The sequence below is a fragment of the Pleurodeles waltl genome, chromosome 9 (assembly GCF_031143425.1).
Source record: "Pleurodeles waltl isolate 20211129_DDA chromosome 9, aPleWal1.hap1.20221129, whole genome shotgun sequence".
Classification (NCBI taxonomy): domain Eukaryota; kingdom Metazoa; phylum Chordata; class Amphibia; order Caudata; family Salamandridae; genus Pleurodeles; species Pleurodeles waltl.
The window spans coordinates 178532080-178551392 of NC_090448.1; the positions used below are offsets into that span (position 1 = coordinate 178532080).

The 19313-nt window shown below is 41.7% G+C and overlaps 1 protein-coding gene across 13 annotated transcripts in view; it reads left to right on the forward strand.

The window, feature by feature from the left end:
* The window catches only part of CADPS (calcium dependent secretion activator), a 1450780-nt gene that overhangs the window by 852540 nt on the left and 578927 nt on the right, over window positions 1-19313 (forward strand). For all 13 annotated transcript variants that reach the window (XM_069206526.1, XM_069206531.1, XM_069206527.1 and 10 more), the window contains exon 11: window positions 10594-10806. In XM_069206526.1, coding sequence (XP_069062627.1) covers window positions 10594-10806 — 213 coding nt within the window. The remainder of the gene's footprint in view (window positions 1-10593; window positions 10807-19313) is intronic.

A 19313-nucleotide genomic window follows, 5' to 3' on the forward strand; every position in this document is an offset into this window, starting at 1 on the left:
AAGAAGCGAGTCCTGTTAGAGGAGCCACAATGGTCCCATAATGTTGAACACATCTTTTATAATACCCAGTCAGATCAAGGAAAGCCCTGACATGTTTCTGGGTTACAGGAGCAGTCCAATTCAAGATGGTTTGGATTTTAGCCTAGAGAGGTTGTACATGGCCTCCACCTACAAGATGACCCATGTACGCAAATGAACTCTGCCCTATTTGACACTCACTGGTATTAATAGTCAGGCCTACCTACTTCAGGGCCTGAAGCACTTCCTTCAGGTGGGTCAGGTGATCCTTCCAGGTAGAACTGCACACAGCTACATAATCCAGATAAGCTGCACTGAACTGCTCCAGCCCAAACAAGACTCTTTGGAAGGTAGCAGGTGTTTACTTTAAACCAAGGGGCATTACTTTAAACTGGTAGTGCCCCTCTGGTGTGGAGAATGCTGACCTCTCCTTTGCTCCTTCACTGAGGACAATCTGCTAGAGGCCCGAAGTCAAATCAAATGTACTGAGCCTCTTAGCAGCCCCTAACCTGTCAATGAGCTCTTCAGCTCTCGGTATAGGGTGAGCATCCGTCTTTGTGACTGCATTCCTCTGTAGTCCACACAGAACCTCAACTCTTTCTTCTTCTCCTGGGGATTATGTTTAAGGACCAGTACAACTGGACTGGCCCATGGTCTGCAAGAAGGCTCAATTACCTCCAATTCCAGCATCTTAGCTACCTCAGCCTTGATACTGGCTCTGATCTGGTCAGACAACCTGTACAGCTTACTTTTGGCAAGTAGGCTGTCACCAGTGTCTATGTCATGGACACACCAAGTGGTGAGTTCAGGGGTCAGAGAAAACAGACCAGAAAACTGCCCAAGCAACCACTTTTAGTTACCGTACTGTCAATTTGGGAGACAGTACAACTCCCTCCACTGTCCCATCTTGCACATTTATGGAGGGGAGGACTGCCACTTACTCAGATTCCTCTTCTCCTTCTCTATCTGTGACCATCAACATAGTCATGTCTGCCCTGACTTGGTGAGGTTTCAACCTGTTAACATGCAGGACCCTGTGAGGCTTCTTGTGGGTGTTACGGTCCACCAGATAGGTAACTTCATCCTTCTTTTCTAGAATGGTATCGGGCCCAGTTTACTTGTGCTCAAGGGCCCTAGGGGCCACAGCCTCGAACACTCACATACGTTGACCTGGTTTGTATTAGGGCATGGTAGTTATCTGGTCGGACCAGAGCTTCATGAGCTCTTGGCTGACCTCCAAGTTCCTGCTTGTCTTATAGATGTACTCTGCCATGCAAGTTCTCATTCCTAGTACGTAATATAGCACATTGTCCTTGGCTTCTTTGAGAGTCTTCTCCCAAGACTCTCTCACCAGACACAATGGCCCTCTTACAGGGTGCCCAAACAACAATTCAAAAGGACTGACACCAACCCCTTTTTGTGGAACCTCCCTGTATACAAACATTAAACATGGTAGGGGAACATCCCCTCTCCCTCTGAGTTTGTTAAATAAACCCTTTATAATACCCATCAGGTTCTTGTTGAATCTTTCCACCAGACCATTGGTCTGGGGGTGATATGACGGTGGGGGTGATATGGGCTGGTGAACCTATAGGTAACACCATACTCATCCCACATCGCTTTCAGATAGCTGGACATACAATTTGTGGCCCTATCTGACACAACCTCCTTTGGGAAACCCACTCTGGTGAACACACCAAGTAGGGTCCTAACCACCACAGGAGCAGTGACTCTTCTGAGGAGTACTGCCTCAGGAAACCTTGTGGTATGGTCCACTACCTCCAGGATATAGCTGTTCCCTGATGCAATTGGTGGATCTAGGGGACCAACAATGTCAATCCATTCCCTTTCAAAGGGAGTCCCAACCACTGGCAGTGGTATCAAGGGAGGTTTTGGTTTTCCACATGTTTTGCCACTGGTCTGACAGGTTGCACATGAGCTGCAAAACTCCTTCACTTTGGCAGACATGTAGGGCCAGTAAAAATGGTTCACCTACTGTTTCCATGTCTTGTTCTGCCCTAAATGACCTGCCAAGGGAATTTCATGGCTCAGAGTACGAAGGAATTCTTTATAGGCACCACCAACCCCCTGGTGGCACCCTCCTTGAGGTCTATAACCTCAGTATATAGGATTCCCTCAACCCAATAAACTTTATGGGATCCACTCACATCACCCTTTTTTTGCTTAGAGGCAGTCTGCCCCAAGCCCTCAAGAGTGGGCCACTTTCTCTGTCCCTGGCAAAACTCCTCTCTTGTGGGTCCATCTGCTTCTGCCAAGTCAGGCAGACCTTAAAAGGGTGAAATATGATCCTCAGGTTTCAGCTTCCCCTGTACCTCTGTAGTTTCCTAGGTTGGCTCACCAGACCCAGTGCACTTTCTCTTGTCATTGGATACTTGGCCCAGTGTTTCAGTGTCGAAGTGTCCATCATTTCCCTGCTGAGCAGCCTGTAATCTGGTCACAGCACATACCCACTCAGGGAGATCCAGCATCCTTGCATGGAACATTTTCTCTACCCTTGTCCAGTCATAAGCTTCAAGATCAGTTCCCTCTAGAGCACTCCACTGGACGTGCAGGAGACACAGCTACCTGCTTAGGGCCCGTCATTCCCCCACCCCCATTCCAAACTCACCCTTACCATGGGATAGAGTTTGATTCTGCTATCTGCATAGGTTACCTGGAGGTACACACCAGGTATGAATTGCTCTGCGGAAAATAGCTTCTCTGTGACACTGGCTCCTGTGTCTCTCAGAACCTCAACTTCAGTCCGATTGATTTTAGGCCTATGCCTCTCCATGCTGGAAGGCAAGTTGACCAGGGTTGCAATTTCCACCCCACCCATGGACACTAATGTTGCCTCTGTAAATCCTTTCCCCATCTCTGAAACAATCTCCACACCCACACCTACACTAGAAAACCCTGTGGACTGCCCACCAGTGGGAGGCTTCATTTTGCAGACAGAATCTCCTCTTTTGTGGCCTGGCAAGTGACAGTCGAAAGCTGTCCTGCCTTCATTAGTTCATGAAATGTTCCTGCCTTTTCAGGATCAAATTTCTTTCCCAAGTACCCCTTCTCCTTTAAAGAGGTATGGCTCGGGGTTCCAACCTCTTGTACAGGTTTTATGGGACCTTGTGAGGACTCCTTCTGTTTTTGACCTTCCTTCACCTGAGCTTTCCCCTGGAAGAGGACCTGTCCTCCTTTCTTTTGGTCACCTCCCTGGTATTGGATAGACACCCTGGTTCTCATCCATCCATCAGCTGTCTCCTCCAGCTCTTTGGGACCAGACAACTTTGAGTCCACTAGATATTGGTGTAACTTCTCCTGTACACAATGAGTCAGGATGTGCTCTTTAAGTATACAACTTTACAACCCCTCATAGGTACTCACTTGGTTACCCTTAATACAGCCTTATAGTGTCTTCTCTGAAATCATCCACAAAGCCCAAACATGACTGTGTGCTTGATTTCTGGGTGTCCCTGAACTTCATCTTGTACTGTTCTGGGGTCAAACCAAATGTCTTGACTAAACATTGTTTCATGTGTGAGTAAGATTTTGCATCATCCCTCTGTAGGGTCAGTAGCAAATTCCTCCCAGCTGTTGGAATCAGCTCCCAAAGAAGTGAACCCCAATACTTCAGGTGGACCTCTTGCATCTCAAGGGCCATCTCAAAGGCAGTCAGCCTTTTGTTACTGCCACCCCTCTCAGTGTGCATTGGAAGTATTCACTTGGAATGCATAGCGTGACCCCTACCCCTGTGGGTATATCAGTGCTTTCCTCATTGTTGCTTCCACCACTCCTTCTCTCTTCTTCTCTTGCCCACCTCTTCTTCTCCAGCTCTAGTTTCTCCTTCTCTTTTGCTAAGGCCTCTAACTGAGCCCATAGCTACCTCTCTGCAAGAGACAGTGTTAGTCCCCTTCGGGGCAAGCTTTCCCTTCCTCCCCTACCTGGGACCATAAACCTAGTGCGGGAAGTAGTGGAGAAGGCATCATCATCATCATCATCATCATCCTCCTCCTCCTCCTGGTGGAGGTAATTGGAGGGGTTGCCTCCCCTTCATTCTCTGGAGCTCTCTGTGCCCAGGCCTTCAGGGACCTAATCAACTCAGCCTTCCAGATCTTGTGGCTAATAGGTAACCCGCAGGACATACACTGAACCGTAAGCTCAGACACCTTGAGTTTGTTCAGTTTAGCCAGATCAAGCTCCATTGTATCCCTAGTTTGGGTCACACAAACTTTGCAATCAGAAACAGAAGAAATTTGAAAAAATCAAAACAATGGATTAAAAACCAGTTAACCTCATTATAACATTGGCGGCAAATGGGGCCTACCACCACGGCAAAGGCCTCCAACATACCGTCGCCTTGGCTGCCGACTGTCCATCGAATTATGACCATAGCCAGAATTCCGCCTTCTGGCGGAATTCCAGCTACAGTCATGGCGGAGGACGGCGTTAAGGTGGCGCCTTTGTCAGCAGCAGTGCCACGCCAGCAAAACGCGGCCTACTGTATCATGAGCCATGATTCTCCAAGCAGGTAAGTCAGACGGTCGGTGTGTTAACTTGGCGGCTTGGCTTTGGTCAAACCACCAATGTCATAATAGTGGATGTATGTACCGCCAGCCTGTTGGTGGTACTACCTCCACTATTACACCGACCGCTGGGGTCATAATGACCCCCTTAGTCTGAATTATTAAAATCCCAAATCAAACTTTTTGTTCTAAATCATTTTAATGTAACTTTACTAATCTTCAGTCACTGTTCTGCATGGTGTAATTCAAATACAAGTCTGCATCCATGCTGCTGAACTGAACTGAATTATGTTAGAGGCTGGGTACTGGTGGAGGTAAGTACACACCTACCACTAGCAATACACTCCCAACACAGGGTTGTGCCCAGTCAACGTCCCATAAAGTAGCCCCTGGCTCAACCTCTGGTAGCTTGACACCAATTGTGGGAAACTGATACTTTGTTGCAGTACCCCCACTTTTTGCCTGGTTTCTGGATGTCACTTGGACTGGAATGCACTGGGATCCTGCTTATTGGGGTCCCAGTGCCAGTGTCCTTTCCCTAAAACTATTAAGATTACTTGACACAGTTAGAGACACCTTTGGCTACCACTATAATTCCCTAGTAAATGGTAATTAGGTACCCAGGGCATGGGGTACTAAATGTAAGCCCCTGAGCGCAGCAGCTCTGATTGTTCCACCCTCTAGGGCCATGCATTTCAGTACAGCCAGCACTGCCTTTGCCCTGATGTAAACCTAAAAAAGTAAACTTGACATGGCACACTTGCCTGTGTGCCATGTCCACACCACACTGCATGTACTATAGGTAAGTCACCCCACTGGCAAGCCTTTCAGCCCCAAGGAAGGGTGTACTATATTGTATGTGAGGGCATAGCTGCATGAGCAATATGCCACCACTGTTTCCTTGCCAAACCTTGACATAGTGAGTGAACAGAGCAGCCATTTTAAATGCATGTGTTGGACCCTTGTCAGTACGAGTTTCACAGCAACATGATGGTCACTCTGAACCCTGGGTTGTTTGGTATCAAACAACTCAGAATGATAAATCCTCACTGGTGTCAGTGGTGGATTTATTACAAAATGTACCCTGGTGTCACCTTAGAGGTGCCTCCTGCAAAAACGAACTACCTGGAATGGTTTCTGACTGATTCTATCCAACCTATCATCACCAGACATTCAATCTAAAACCTTGGGGGAGAGATCTGTCTCTCTAGATGGTAGAACAATGCCCTTCCTGGGTGTAGGTGCTTACACCCCCCCTCAGGAATGTGCACTGCCCTGGCAGAGACCTCCAAAGGACTTTCCGCCTTTGAAACCCGACCTTAAAGCCTACTGCTAGCAGCAAATGGCCACCCCCATTGCAAACCACCACTTTTGGCAGGAGCAACAGTGGGAAAACTACACAAAGGATAGAGGAGTGGTCCCACCTGGCATGCACCACCCCTAAGGTGTTGCCATCTTGGATGGAAGGAAAATAGCCACCGGACGTGGTCACTTAGTGGGTGTAGCCACCCTAAGGTAGATGACCCATTGGTCACTACCAGGTTCCCCCTAAAACACACCCAAAATGTAGTAGTTAGAGGGCATCCCCAGACCAGGAAATTAGATTTGATGGACAAAAGAAGACTACCACCAAGAAGATCCAAAGCACGAGAACTGTGGATCTGCTGCATTAAAGAAAAGGCGCCAAACCCTGCCTGCTGCACCTAGAACCCAACAATTGCCACTGAGGAGCCGCTGGACAAATGGTCAACTCTACAAAAACTCCAGAGGACCTGCAGGCTTCACAAATCACTAGAGACCTCCCTCTCAAGTAGAGGTACCACTCTACAACCAAAAGAAATCAATAAGCTAGTGAGGGTCCCTTCACTGGCAGCCACTAACTCCTGAACTGGATTCTGCAGCTGTATCAAACTACATCCTGAGGACTGTGAGGAGAAACCCTGCCAGTGTGCCAGGTTTCGTGCCACTGCACCCTCCAGCGGCCAAACCATGCCAATACCCTTGGTATTGGTCAGCTCACATCAGACATCAAGAAAGACAGTCCACCCGGGGCTGAAAAAGGACTAGGAAGAAGGCCCATTTGAGGGACTCCACTGTGCCCTGCACCGAAGAGCCTGCTGTGCCTTAAGGGTCCCCCACCCCTTGCAACCTGGAAACTCCAAGGGGACCCCAAGGAACTGCCTTTAAACTTACCTGTGCAGCGCTTTTCCAAGTGGTCCCCTGCAGTCACCCTGCTCAGGAGAATTTCTCCCACTTCTACGCCGGAACCAGAAGCCACCCGAACTTCTCCAGGTGGCACAGTGAGCCCACCGATGACCTCGGGCAGCCTGCAAAAGGAGAACTTGGTAAACCAATTGCACGATTTTATATGTATTTTTCAAGGTGATCCTCCATTGATTCCTATAGTGCGTAATCACGCATAAAAAGACTATTTTTATTAAACTTCAAAAATTCATATCTCAAAAGTACTTACCTAATTCTTATGATCTTGGTCTCAAAACATATAAAAACTTGAAGTATTTTTTATAAATTAGTCTAGAGTTATTCCTTTTAGTGTGTGAGTTGCAAGATTGATGCTGTGAGTTCAACACATGCTTTGCACTTCTCCAAGATTGGCCTAACTGTTAGGCCTGGGCAAAGTTCAGAGTCCAACTCCATGGAATTCCACAGAGTTGAAAAAAAACTCAGTGGAATTCCACTGAGGTGGAGTTTTGTGACCCGTGGAGTCCAGAAAGGTCCCAATCTCAGAAGTGTTAAGACCCTGCCAAGATGGGCCACATTCAGGAGAGTGCCATGGCAGTGAAAGCTGCAGCTTAAGGCTTCTTGTGCACAGGCCGGTGCACAAGAGGCCTCAGACGGAAGCTTTTTTTCATTGCCTACAGCCCTGGCCTGAATTCATGCCAGGGCTGTAGGCAGTGAAAGCTGCCAGGCCAGATGTATGACAACTTCCTCTAAAGTGTGGCATCTTATTGTTCCATAAAGCACTGCACTTTAACATTCCAAGATGGATGATTTTCCTGCAGAAAAGCAAGACCTGGCTAAGCCAACCCACTGATTTAGCTCATTTCCATTAACTCCCCCTCTGCACATCTACAAACTCCCTCACTAAGCCAACTGCTTTTTTTTGGGGTAGAGGGCCGAGGGGACAGGACTGGCTGCCTTCCTTTCTGACTGGCATTTTTAGAAGCCTCATCTTGATTTAACCAGCCCCCCTCCTGGCCTGGCCTTAGCATCTGCTAACCTCCCCCGTCAGATTGCCTCTACTCAGTGCAGGCCACTTAGCACCTCATCAAAGCAGCCTGGCTAATCCTGTTACGGCTGACCATTCAGAAGAGACCTCTAGCAGGCTGGAATTTAGCTTAAAGAAAAAAAGTTGTATAACTTATTTTGTGGGCCAGTTATGATAAATTCAACAATGGCAAGTTGTTGGATTTATGTTCACCATTCATTTTAGTCCTTAAATGACGTTTTAGCTCCTCCCTAGCCATTTTTAGGCTTATTTAAAATATTCACATTTTAGCCTATGGAGCTAAGTATCTTGGGGGAAAACGAAAGGCACTGTTTTTCCCTCACCAGTGCATATAAAACATATTTTATTATGTTACTGCTTATAATTACATGGCACCCTACATCTGGGGTATCTAGGGAAGACCTTGGGGTGGCTTATATGTAAAAATAAGGTAGATTAATACATTGGAAATACTTTCAATTCCAAAGTCAAATTTGCATGCAATTTTACAATTTAAAGACAGTCTGCATGGAACATGGTGGGCAAAAAGGAGGGGGGGCATGCACACAAATATCAGAGGGCAGGGGAATGAGGGTAGGGGCAGCAAGCTAAACACAGAGGCTAAGCAGAAGGGCAATGATGGGCCATAGAATTGGAGGGCAGGAAGAGTGGGCAGGGACATCGAGCTAAATGGAGGGCATTGGCAGCACATCAGACCATGCAGGGCAGGATGGGGGGTGCTTGTGCATGGACTCAGACAACAGAAGGTAGGGAGGAGATGGATTGGGCAGCAAGCTATCTGTTCAGGGCAGGCAGGTAGGGCAGTGGCAGTTCATTTGTAAAAATATTTGTAAAAAAAAAAAAAAAAAAAAATACATATGTAGGGACTGCGGGGGAGCTCCCTCATTATCCCAGATAGCTCATAAAGGGCTTAAAAAAAGGAAAAAAAAGAACAACCATAGCTCAGTATGGAGGACTCATTACCCTTTTTATTAATCCTTTTTTTTTTTAAATGAAGTACAAATCATTATATATTTTTTTAAATAGAAATACATTATTTATTTTAAAATTAATACAAATATCTCATTCTAATTATATCAGGCATCAAAACCTAAAAAAGCACTCTATCTCTCTTCCTCTCACTTTCTTTCTGTCTCTCTTTCAATCAGTTTCTCCCACTCACCGACCCACTCACACACTCGTGCCCTAAGATATCTATAACTCGTGCCCTCGCCATGCACAGCTAGTTACTCCACATATTATATCAAGGATGACATCTTTTATCCCATCTTTCATATTATCACTCCAACATTTGCAAGAAAATTATTGATGAGAGAGCCGTGCAAGGCGAGCCCGCTAGTTATAGTTACCTTAGGGCGTGATTTATAGTTACCTGAAACAACTCTTGACTGTTACTGCTGAATTTCTTTGACTTTGTATGAGTAAATTCTGAACCTAACTATAACGTCCCTGTAAATTTTGTTTTTTTCAGTGAATATATATTAATGGAGGGGGAGAGTGAGAGTAATGGGGCTGCAGCAGCGTTGTGACTCAACTAACGGTGCTGGAGAGGGGCTATAGGTGCCGCCATCCACCACTAATGCACAAAGAAGCTTCCAAAAAGAGTCTGCATGGAACGGTATTTTTTGGCAATACGTTTTGACATTTTCAGATGCCTTTGTTGAACCCTCCCTGGTTTGACAGAGGTGTCTGCAACACCGAAACACGTCACCAGATAACACTCTGTAAGCTTATTGTTTCATTCACATTTTTCTTCCTCCCAGGCAAGGCAGTGGGCCACCCCACTTCAGCCATTTGCTAACTTCACTGCAAGTGATGACATTCTGTCGTTTCATAGGGAACACATGCAAAGTAGTTCTTTTAAATTCCAGAGACTACTAGGGTACAAGCTGCTTTTTAAGACCTAAAATCTATTTTGGATTTTAGCCAACAAAAAAACAAAACAAAATAGGCATAGACAAAGTCGAAAGACTGGTAGCCATTTCCCGATCTGTTGGCCTAGCCAATGCTTGTTAATATTTATTATCACCAGCAAACATATACACACCATCCCCCTCCTTTAGTCCCGCAGGATAGCACGCTTAGAATGCACTTTCAATAGGTGTACTCTGTTGCTCCTGTAACCAATGGAGTTTGCTCCTGTATACCAGCACGTGTGAGGCTTCCCTCCCTGTGTATGAGACTATTATAGCTGTAATGGATGGAACAGTTCTATTGATTATAACTTATTTCAGTAAGGTGCTACTACCAAACCTTGTCTTTTAACTTTCGTGAATAAGCAATGAATATCCCAGTTCTGACTTTGTGTTTAAACCTACTTTGACTTGCAAACACGCAAATAAAGTGTATGAAACTACAGCAGAAGTTCTGGTGATGAACTAACGTGTACAAACCACTGATGCAATTCATTGTTAAAAGAGTTCCACAGTTCCCATGTGTAAGCGGTTGAGAAACAGAACCAATCTTAGGAAAGCCACAAATGTTTTCCTGGAACTTGCTCCTTATGATGAAATATTGTAACTTGATGCTTCAGCATCAGTTACATTTCTAAGCCCTCATCATGTCTAAATATATTTTCTGCAGACAACAATTCAATATAGTGTGTTGTAGTGTGTTGTGGAGTCTAAACCCAGAATATAAAAGTGAATCAATGATGTCAAATGAAAGAGCTGGGTCTTTCATCAACAGCTCTAATGTTGAAAACTGCTTGTTTTATGTTCTTGAAGCAGGAGACTGTACTATCAGAATTCTGAAATTGTAATATGATGTATTTCTCCTCTTTGTTTATTGTTTTTTTTTTAGGTTTGGAGGGTGGCAGATCGTTTTTTAATGCAGTGAAAGAAGGAGACACTGTGATCTTTGCCAGCGACGATGAACAGGATCGTATTCTTTGGGTCCAGGCAATGTATCGAGCCACTGGCCAATCCCATAAACCTGTTCCTCCTACCCAAGTTCAAAAACTCAATGCAAAAGGAGGAAATGTGCCCCAGCTAGATGCCCCAATATCCCAATTTTGTAAGTAAATCGGTCATCTTAAGAATGAGAAATCCACTTCAACCAATTTGCATATACTTTCCAAGCACAGACTACTTGGAAAACATCTATGCTGATGCCCATCAGAGATTCCAGTCTTTTCCTATATTTACAAACAGAAAATATTTGTGCGCTCCTTGTTCACCTGAGGCTGAGGTTTGTCTCACTAGGTCACATTTTTTAATGTGCTAACATTCCCAGAAATTGGTGCTGCTCTTTATTACTCTGTCATTTCTTTTCACCTAGTTAGTTTTGCTTCAATTGCATAGACGGAATCCTAGTTCTACCTCTTACTGAAATGTTTTAATCATAATACCACTTTGATTACTGAATACGAATCTCCATGTTGACTAATGTGTAAGGCTAGGCATAAAAAGACAGATGTGTCAAGTGTTTTGCGATTGCAAACGGTTTGAATCACAGAATCGTCCTGCTTTCAAATGCAAAAATGCATTTTGTTATGAATCAAACCCAAGCTGTGATTCTATAACACGTTTTTGAATTGAAATTTTGGTTTGCGCCCAAGTACTGATTTAGTACTTAGAAGGGGCGTCCCTTCCAAAAAACTGAATCGGAATAGTATGCATTAATATTTTGCGACAATTCCAGTCGCATAACAATAATTTACCAACTTCAGGAGTGTAGTTCTAATGCATTTGCAAATTGGAAGGGGTCCTCAGGAGACCCCTTCACCTTGGTGAATAAAAAACATGTCTGTTTAAGAGCATTTTCTTAAAGAAACAAAATAAACTTTTATTTTTAAGCACTTCATGTTTTCCCTTAAGAAAACGGCTTTCATTTAAAAAATAGAACTGCTTTATTTCAAAGCATGCACAGACATTATGGTCTACTGACCTCAGGAGGCCACCATCCCTGTGATGGCTTTGGCTCCTAGTTAGTCAAAAATTGTGACCTACCTCATTAATATTCATGAGATAGATCAATTTGCAGCCCACTAGGAATCGCTATTTTGAAAATAAAATTTCAGACATTAGTAATCATGATTTCCAAATTGTGATTCGGTAATTACAATTTGGAAATCACAATTATTAATGTTGCTATATATGACCCATATTGTGTTAGAAAATACCCTGAATATCCACCATCCCAATATCCTAAAATGCAATCATTTTATTGCTGTAGTGTCTCAACTGTGCCCTAAGTGAGCAAGAATGTTATCCTATTCTTACACTTAGGATTCTATTATATCAGAGGCAACCTTTGTAATAACTTTGCTACATCGGGTTCCATGTTATCTGCAATGGCAAAACTAAGCAAAAAAACACCCTTTAGTTAGAGAAAGTGACCTGCTTTAGCAGATAGAAAGAGAAAATCGAAACAAATCAGTGCCTTCGTATGCCTCTGTTAAGTGGGCTACTTGAGTAGAAGTGGTCTCTAGCCTGTAGGGTACTTCCCACACTGAGGGCCTGATTCTTAAAGGTAAACTCATACTTTGGCCACGTTTTACATTTGTTTGCAATTCTGGATGGAGAACTCCGCACATAAAACTAAATGAGTGCTCCGCCCGTACTGCAGTCTCCGCACACATAAAATTACGATAAAAATGCAGTTTTGTGAATTCCATACAAACGTAAACTTACACAAAGTGTAAGTTAACCTTTGTGACTCAGGCCAGACTCTATTATGACCTTAATGCAACCCAACTTCCTTAAAAACTGAACAAATGTTTACTGCTGTCTTAGACTTTTCTGGATGAGGTATATGGTTTACTGTACTTACTCAAATGTGAAAATATTATTTTCAGGCACTAATATACTCACACATATTTAGTAATCCTTTCTGTTGTAAAGACAGAATGTGTGTGTGCATGTGTTCATGTGCACATAGTTCAGTGTACCATATATACTTTATTTTTACATTTTCAAGCATACTTGGTTTATTGCAGCCATTGTAATTTAGGGCCAGATGTAAGTAGCCTTTTGAGCCTCGCAAACGGTGAAAAACGCCGTTTGCGAGGCGCAAAAGGCCTCACGCGATGCAGAAACACATTTTGCGAGTCGGTACCGACTCGAAAATGTGTTTCCAACTCGCAAATAGGAAGGGGTGTGCCCTTCCTATTTGCGAGTCGCACCGCGATGTAGAGTTGATTTGTGACCGCGAAAGCGGTCGCAAATCAACTCTCAGTTACCATCCACTTGAAGTGGATGGTAACTCATTCACAAAGGGGAAGGGGTCCCCATGGTGAATGCTCACAAAATTATTTTTTCAGAGCAGGCAGTGGTCCATACTCTGAAAAAAACCGAAACAAAAAGGTTTTGGTATTTTTTCTAAGTGCAGCTCGTTTTCCTTTAAGGAAAACGGGCTGCAAATAGAAAAAAACTGCTTTATTGAAAGGCAGTCACGGACATGGTGGTCTGCTTTCTCCAGCAGGCCACCATCCCCGTGAGTGCCTATACTCGCTATGGGGTCGCAAACTGCGACCCACCTCATAAATATTTATGAGGTGGGTCTTTGCGACCCCATAGCGAGTCGCATAAGGTGTCTGAGACACCTTTCAGCATTCCCTTTTGCGAGTTGCAAATTGCGAGTCGCTGGGACTCGCAATTTGCAACTCGCAAAAGGGAACCTTCCTACATCTGGCCCTTAGTTCTTATTAGCAACATTAATTGCAGTTTTGGTAGTGTAAATTGTGACACATTGGTCAACATGGTTTTCGTTGAACAAGTCAAAGAGTTAAAAAATAAACAATACATACGTGTGTGTGTGTGTATGGGTGTGCACGCATGTATAAACACACACACACTCACAAAATATATCACAATGTTGATGATTGCTATAGCTACCATGAGAAGTTTTCCAACTGAGAATAAAGTTATATGTGTTTCTATAGATAATAGCCAAGTACTTTCTCTGATATTATTGGAAAGTTGTTGTAATCATTTACAGGCAAAATAGATTGTTGTAAAAGAAGACATTGAAAACTGTCCTGGATAACATTTCTCTTAAAGTGCAATACTTGATTACTAATAATACACAATTCATTGTTTGAAATGTTTTCAGGTTTGTATTACAAGGAGGTTGCGGGCCACTAGTATATTACCTCATTGTTATTATGTTTTCAAATATTTACTAATTCAGCCTTATATTGCTAATCTACACTAACACAAAATATTTTTTGTGAATTTACCCTTCCAATCTCCTTTAATGCTTTTCAGTCCCCTAACCACTGTGTTTGCTTGCACCCTTCTTCATTGAGTCTACCTTGAAATACTAGAATTGGGGGTGTGCAGATGAGACTAATAGTTATTAAATTCAGTAATCAGAACATCATTCACAGATATACTAAGATGCCTCTCATATTTGTTCTTTAAATGTATCAAAGGTACTTTCCTATATAATAATTTTGATGCTTGCTATCCATCTTAAAATATATTTACCCAACCAAACCCAACCAAAGCTTAATATAATTTCCCAGAGCTCATTCCATCTCCTCAAATATGGCTGTTGTAGTTGAATGCTCCCAGTTCCAATAATAGCTAAGGAGCCTCAAACAGAGACAAAGGAATCCTATCTTGTGAGTTGAAGCTAAAAGCACATATTTTACTTCTGCTAGTGTCAGGACAAACATATTAGGATACAAAATGTAAACCCTTTCTTTGAGCAGCCATACGTTTTCTACCAGTAAACTGTTTTGAGTTTCTGTTAAGATGTAGTTACACATTTTACATATATGTGTGGCTCCTCTATGTTCACTCCCAACTCTACTCCTATTTCTGTGAGATGATCCTGTGCATGGTCCATTATTCCATCTAATGTCTCAAACCTTTTTATACATGGACACTTTCCACATGATAACTTTGATTTCTCTCCCATATATTCACACCTACAAATGTGCACCTCATTGTGGCATTCAACAGTTTTCCATTTTGTGTATACTACTAAACATTTATGAGCCTTGAGATGCTTCTTTCCATTTTCCTGTTGGCACTAAATACAACACAGAGATACACAGGTGACTGCTGCAGATCTAGGTCCTGTTTAAGAGTTTGGCAGAGCGGGACGTCTGCCAAAATGTGGCTGTTATATTTGCCATATTTAGGGCCTCCTTTGAGTTTGGCAGATGGGAAATCTCGTCCGCCAAAACGCCCGACAGGGTGACTGCCGCCTACGTGGAGTTATTAAGAGTTTTCCTCTAGGTCAGCGGGCAGAAAGTTTCAGCCGGCTGGCCTAGCGGGAAACAGACTACAGCATTTTCCCCAGCTCGTAATCGAGCCCGCGGCAGTGCTGTAGCCTGCAGGGTGCACCAGCAAAGCAGACAGTGAATATTGCAATGGTTCTGGCCAGTGGGGCCCCTGGACTGCCAAGTGCATGGGTAGTGAAGGGGCCCCTGGGGGTCCCTGCACCCATTCTCCACCAGCCTTTTCATGACGATGCTACTGTCATGAAACCAGTGGCAGAGAAGAGGGTTGTAATCCCCAGGGCAGCGCTGCTTGCAGTGCTGCCCTGGTGAATTAGGACTGCCACGAACATCCAGACCACTGGGATCTGTAAACCTGGCGGAGCTGACGGTTCTCTGGCAGCCCGACTGCTAGGGTTGTAAAGTGGCAGTCGGACCGCCACATTGCCGGCGGTCCAACTGCCATCGTGAGTCTGGCAGTCTAGTGGCCGCCAGACTCATAATGAGGCCCTTAGTGTTACATTACTATCAATGCAGTCTTATTAAAGTAGACAGGACTTTCACACCTTGTTGGCAGATGTACTGCATCTGCCAAACTCTAAATAAGCCCCCTTGTCTTGCAGTTGCATCACATATTCTGCACGTTTATAACTCAGCACATATGCATACTCACATTTATTGTTTAAAAGCAGGTACAGCCATTTTCACCTTTTAATTTACCTAATAGCATTTGCATGTCTTCAAATATTACCTTGCTGTTAACAGTGTTTAACAGGGTGTACTATGCATTGGATAATAAATGTATCATCATCTCTCCCCTTTATTTATCACATTACATTTGTCTGTATCTTAGGCATGCCATACGCTCACTCACCCCATCTGTTTTGGATCTATGTTTATATTCCTTTGTACAGCTCTTCTGGTGGCAGTCAAATTTATGTCAATGTTTTGCACCCTATTTGATCTGCAGTATTTCCAATAACTAAGTTATATTACTTTCACTTCCTTCACTGGTGTTTGTGGTTCCCACTTGGTTACTGAGCTAATTAAAGACATTGTGTTAGCAGTATGAAAATCGAGTATTGCATTTTATTTTTTTCCTTGCCTTCAAAAAGGTAAGATATATTGAACTCACCTAATTTGTGAAATACTAAATTGCCTTTTAGTCATGTGTTTCCCTTGTTTGTCATGCTGTAGACTAGTTTTAGCTAAATTAGGACCTTTTAATAAACTACAGAAGTTGAAATTAAATTTAATTTACAAATTGGATGGCTATAAAATTGAATCTTGTGTTCCATTAGACAAAATTGAACCTCCAGTCTTGTTCTATAGCTGTCTGTAAAACGGTATCCTGAAAGTTGCACCTTTTATAGAACTGGTGACTAGAATACATTTGGTGCTATATTGACTTGACATCTTTGAAGTAAGCACTCTTATGTATATTATTTCACACATATGTTATAAATAAATGTCTAATTGATGGGGGTGAGTTTTAAAATAGACAGACAGCTCTAAAAGAAGCATGGAGTACATTCCTACTGAGTTAATTATGTAGAAATAGATCCTGCTATTCATTAATTTGTGTGACTCTACAATCACTTTTATTGGGCTGAAACACTGCTCATCAGTCTGAAGGTTTGACTCCCATCTTTTTTGTTGCAATTCTCTTGAAAAATATTACATGAAAAGATGCCACTATTATTCATTATGGAGTATGTTAATTTCAAGCCTGCCGTGGTATTGGGCAACCATTGGTAATGTTAAGCTTGATAAAAGTGACTACCTGTTTGTGAACACCAATGTGTTTGTCATGTCTGTCCTAGTAGGTTTTCAAACTAATAAAATAACCCTCCAAGAGATTAGTAAACACAGTAAATGTTTCTTAAAGTTATTCAACATTTATATAATTTTTAGTTTAGAATGTTTCTTTTTAATATTTCTTGTTGCTTGAAAAGGCAGTCCAATATATTAAAAATAAGCTAAATGTTTTCATAACTGTAACTTTCTGTTCTACCATAAGAAAAGCGGATTTGTTAGGATAAGATGAGCTTTTCAGTGTTAGGGGTTTTAAACTGTTTTTGATTTTATTTCTTTGCCTGAACCCTAGTACTTTAGTTGCTAGGTTAGAGCTCCTGTCTGCTGTCCTGAGCCTTGTTGCTAGTCTTTATGTTATTCTGGTTTGTTCCTTCTTACCCTGCTAACTTCTAGCTGGACTCAAGGGTAAGTGCTTCCCTGTAGCTAGCACAGCTCAGATAATCAGACTAGATTATCTGACATTTGCAATGTGCTTTTTTTCTCTCAAATCTGTCTCATGTTTAGATTCATAGTTCAATTCTTCATGTTATTTTTTCAAAATTTAGGTTTAAAATGTTCAATTCCATACTGAAATTAGGATGCATGTGTTGTTTGCATAATTGCCTTCTCTCCCTGGCTTTCACATTGGCATTGACAGATACTCTTCAGTAAAGTCAATCATTAACGCCCTTTTTTCATTTAAAGATATAATTAAAAGCATCTCAATAACAGTTTAAATAATATACTCACTCCATAGAATTCACATCTTGTTTGACAATATAATGCCTGAAATCAAACCATTTTGCACTGTGGCAATCTGTTGTTTTGTTGTCATGTTCTTAATTACTTTTCTAACATAAGTATAGTGTATTATGTCAAATGTTTGCCTCCCTTTTGATGCTTTAAAAATGTGTATAGTTAGAGATAGTGGTTTGGCAAAATAACTGTATGGTAAAAAGAGCAAATGCATGGATTAAAATACAAATATAAAAACCATACATGATCATAGAGGACCTATGGACATGTTTAAAGTGCTAGAAAATTGAAATATAATAATTTACATAGATGAAAGTAATTGTTGGTAATTATCTGCTTGTAAAGTATGGTTATTGTGATTTTACATAGTTTCAAGCACTTTACAAAGTAGCTTTTCCATTTTTTTTGTGAAGCAAGGTCCCCATTTAAGAAAGATATATGCATTTCTCTAGGAACAGTGTTAACAGCTGTTAGTAATTATCAACATTTCCAGTACATCTTTACATAAAGTAAATGCTTTTAGTATACAAAAATAAAAGCCTAGGAAATTGTTTCCTATAAGACCACTTTTTCCAGATATCCAGACAACAATGTTGTTTTCATTATAATATGAATTGCTCGTCTTAGTTTGATCATGAAAATGATAACTGTTATGGCGATGTTGAAAGATATATTACTCTAAGCTGTAGTGGTTGTTTTCTTTACTTAAGAGATTTGGAAATAGTGGTCATGAGAGCTGGCAAATATGTATTTGGAGTATTTTGAATGCAATATGAGAAGGAGTAGGTGGTACATCTCTCCTGACCATGAAACAATACTCCTTTGTTTCTTCATTATTATTTCACTTACTTTTTCCCATTTTTATTTGCATAAGTGTACACTTGGATAGCAGGCATAATTTTCTCACCACATTATGCAGATATCTAGAGTTGGGGGAAGGAAGAAAGTTTAAGTAGGATCCGGACTAAAACTGCTGTAGTAACCCGTTGCCAAATTTTAGAATATACTGATAATCAAACATAATGAATTAATACTGGTCTAACAGCATTACATACATTTGCTTTATGAAGCATTGCTATCCTCTTATATTTGTCAGAAGAATAATGTTTTTTCTAAGGATTCTAAGTATCTATATCATGAGTCCATTGCTATGTCTTCTTGTGTGTGAGTTTTCAGATGCTACATTTCAGGAATGCAGCTTAAGGATATGACTTTCACTTTTGCATAATCTGCATGAACTCAAATTTGCCTTAAATCACTTTTCTGTACACAAGAAGCATGTGGCATTAAATCTGTGTACAGTTTATAACCTCCTTCAAAACATTCATGAAATTCTTTTCTGTTTGAGAACCAGAACATTTTTTATGGAGTGCAAGTACCAATATTCTATAATATCATGTCTTGCAAGATGTTTTAAAACATGAAACATGTTTAATTATAATCCATCATTCCTACAAAGTAGATGGGATATAGTTATGTATATTTAGGTACATCAGAATCAAATAAATTACTTCAGTTCATGTTTTGTTGGTATTAAAATGAGAGAAATAATGAAATATTATGTTTCTTTGGCCCACATTTAGGCCCACATTTTATCCCAAAATGAAAAAAAAAAATTATTTAGCAATGGTTGGTAATGTTAACAAAAATATGATTTCTAATTATATTAGAAGTAGCAACACACTCATAAAAAAACTATTAACTACAGATCTATCATCAATTACAAATTGTGATAATTTCTATACTACATAAGAAAATTAATTAATATTTTTAGAGCTCTGGTAAATTAAATCATGCTCTG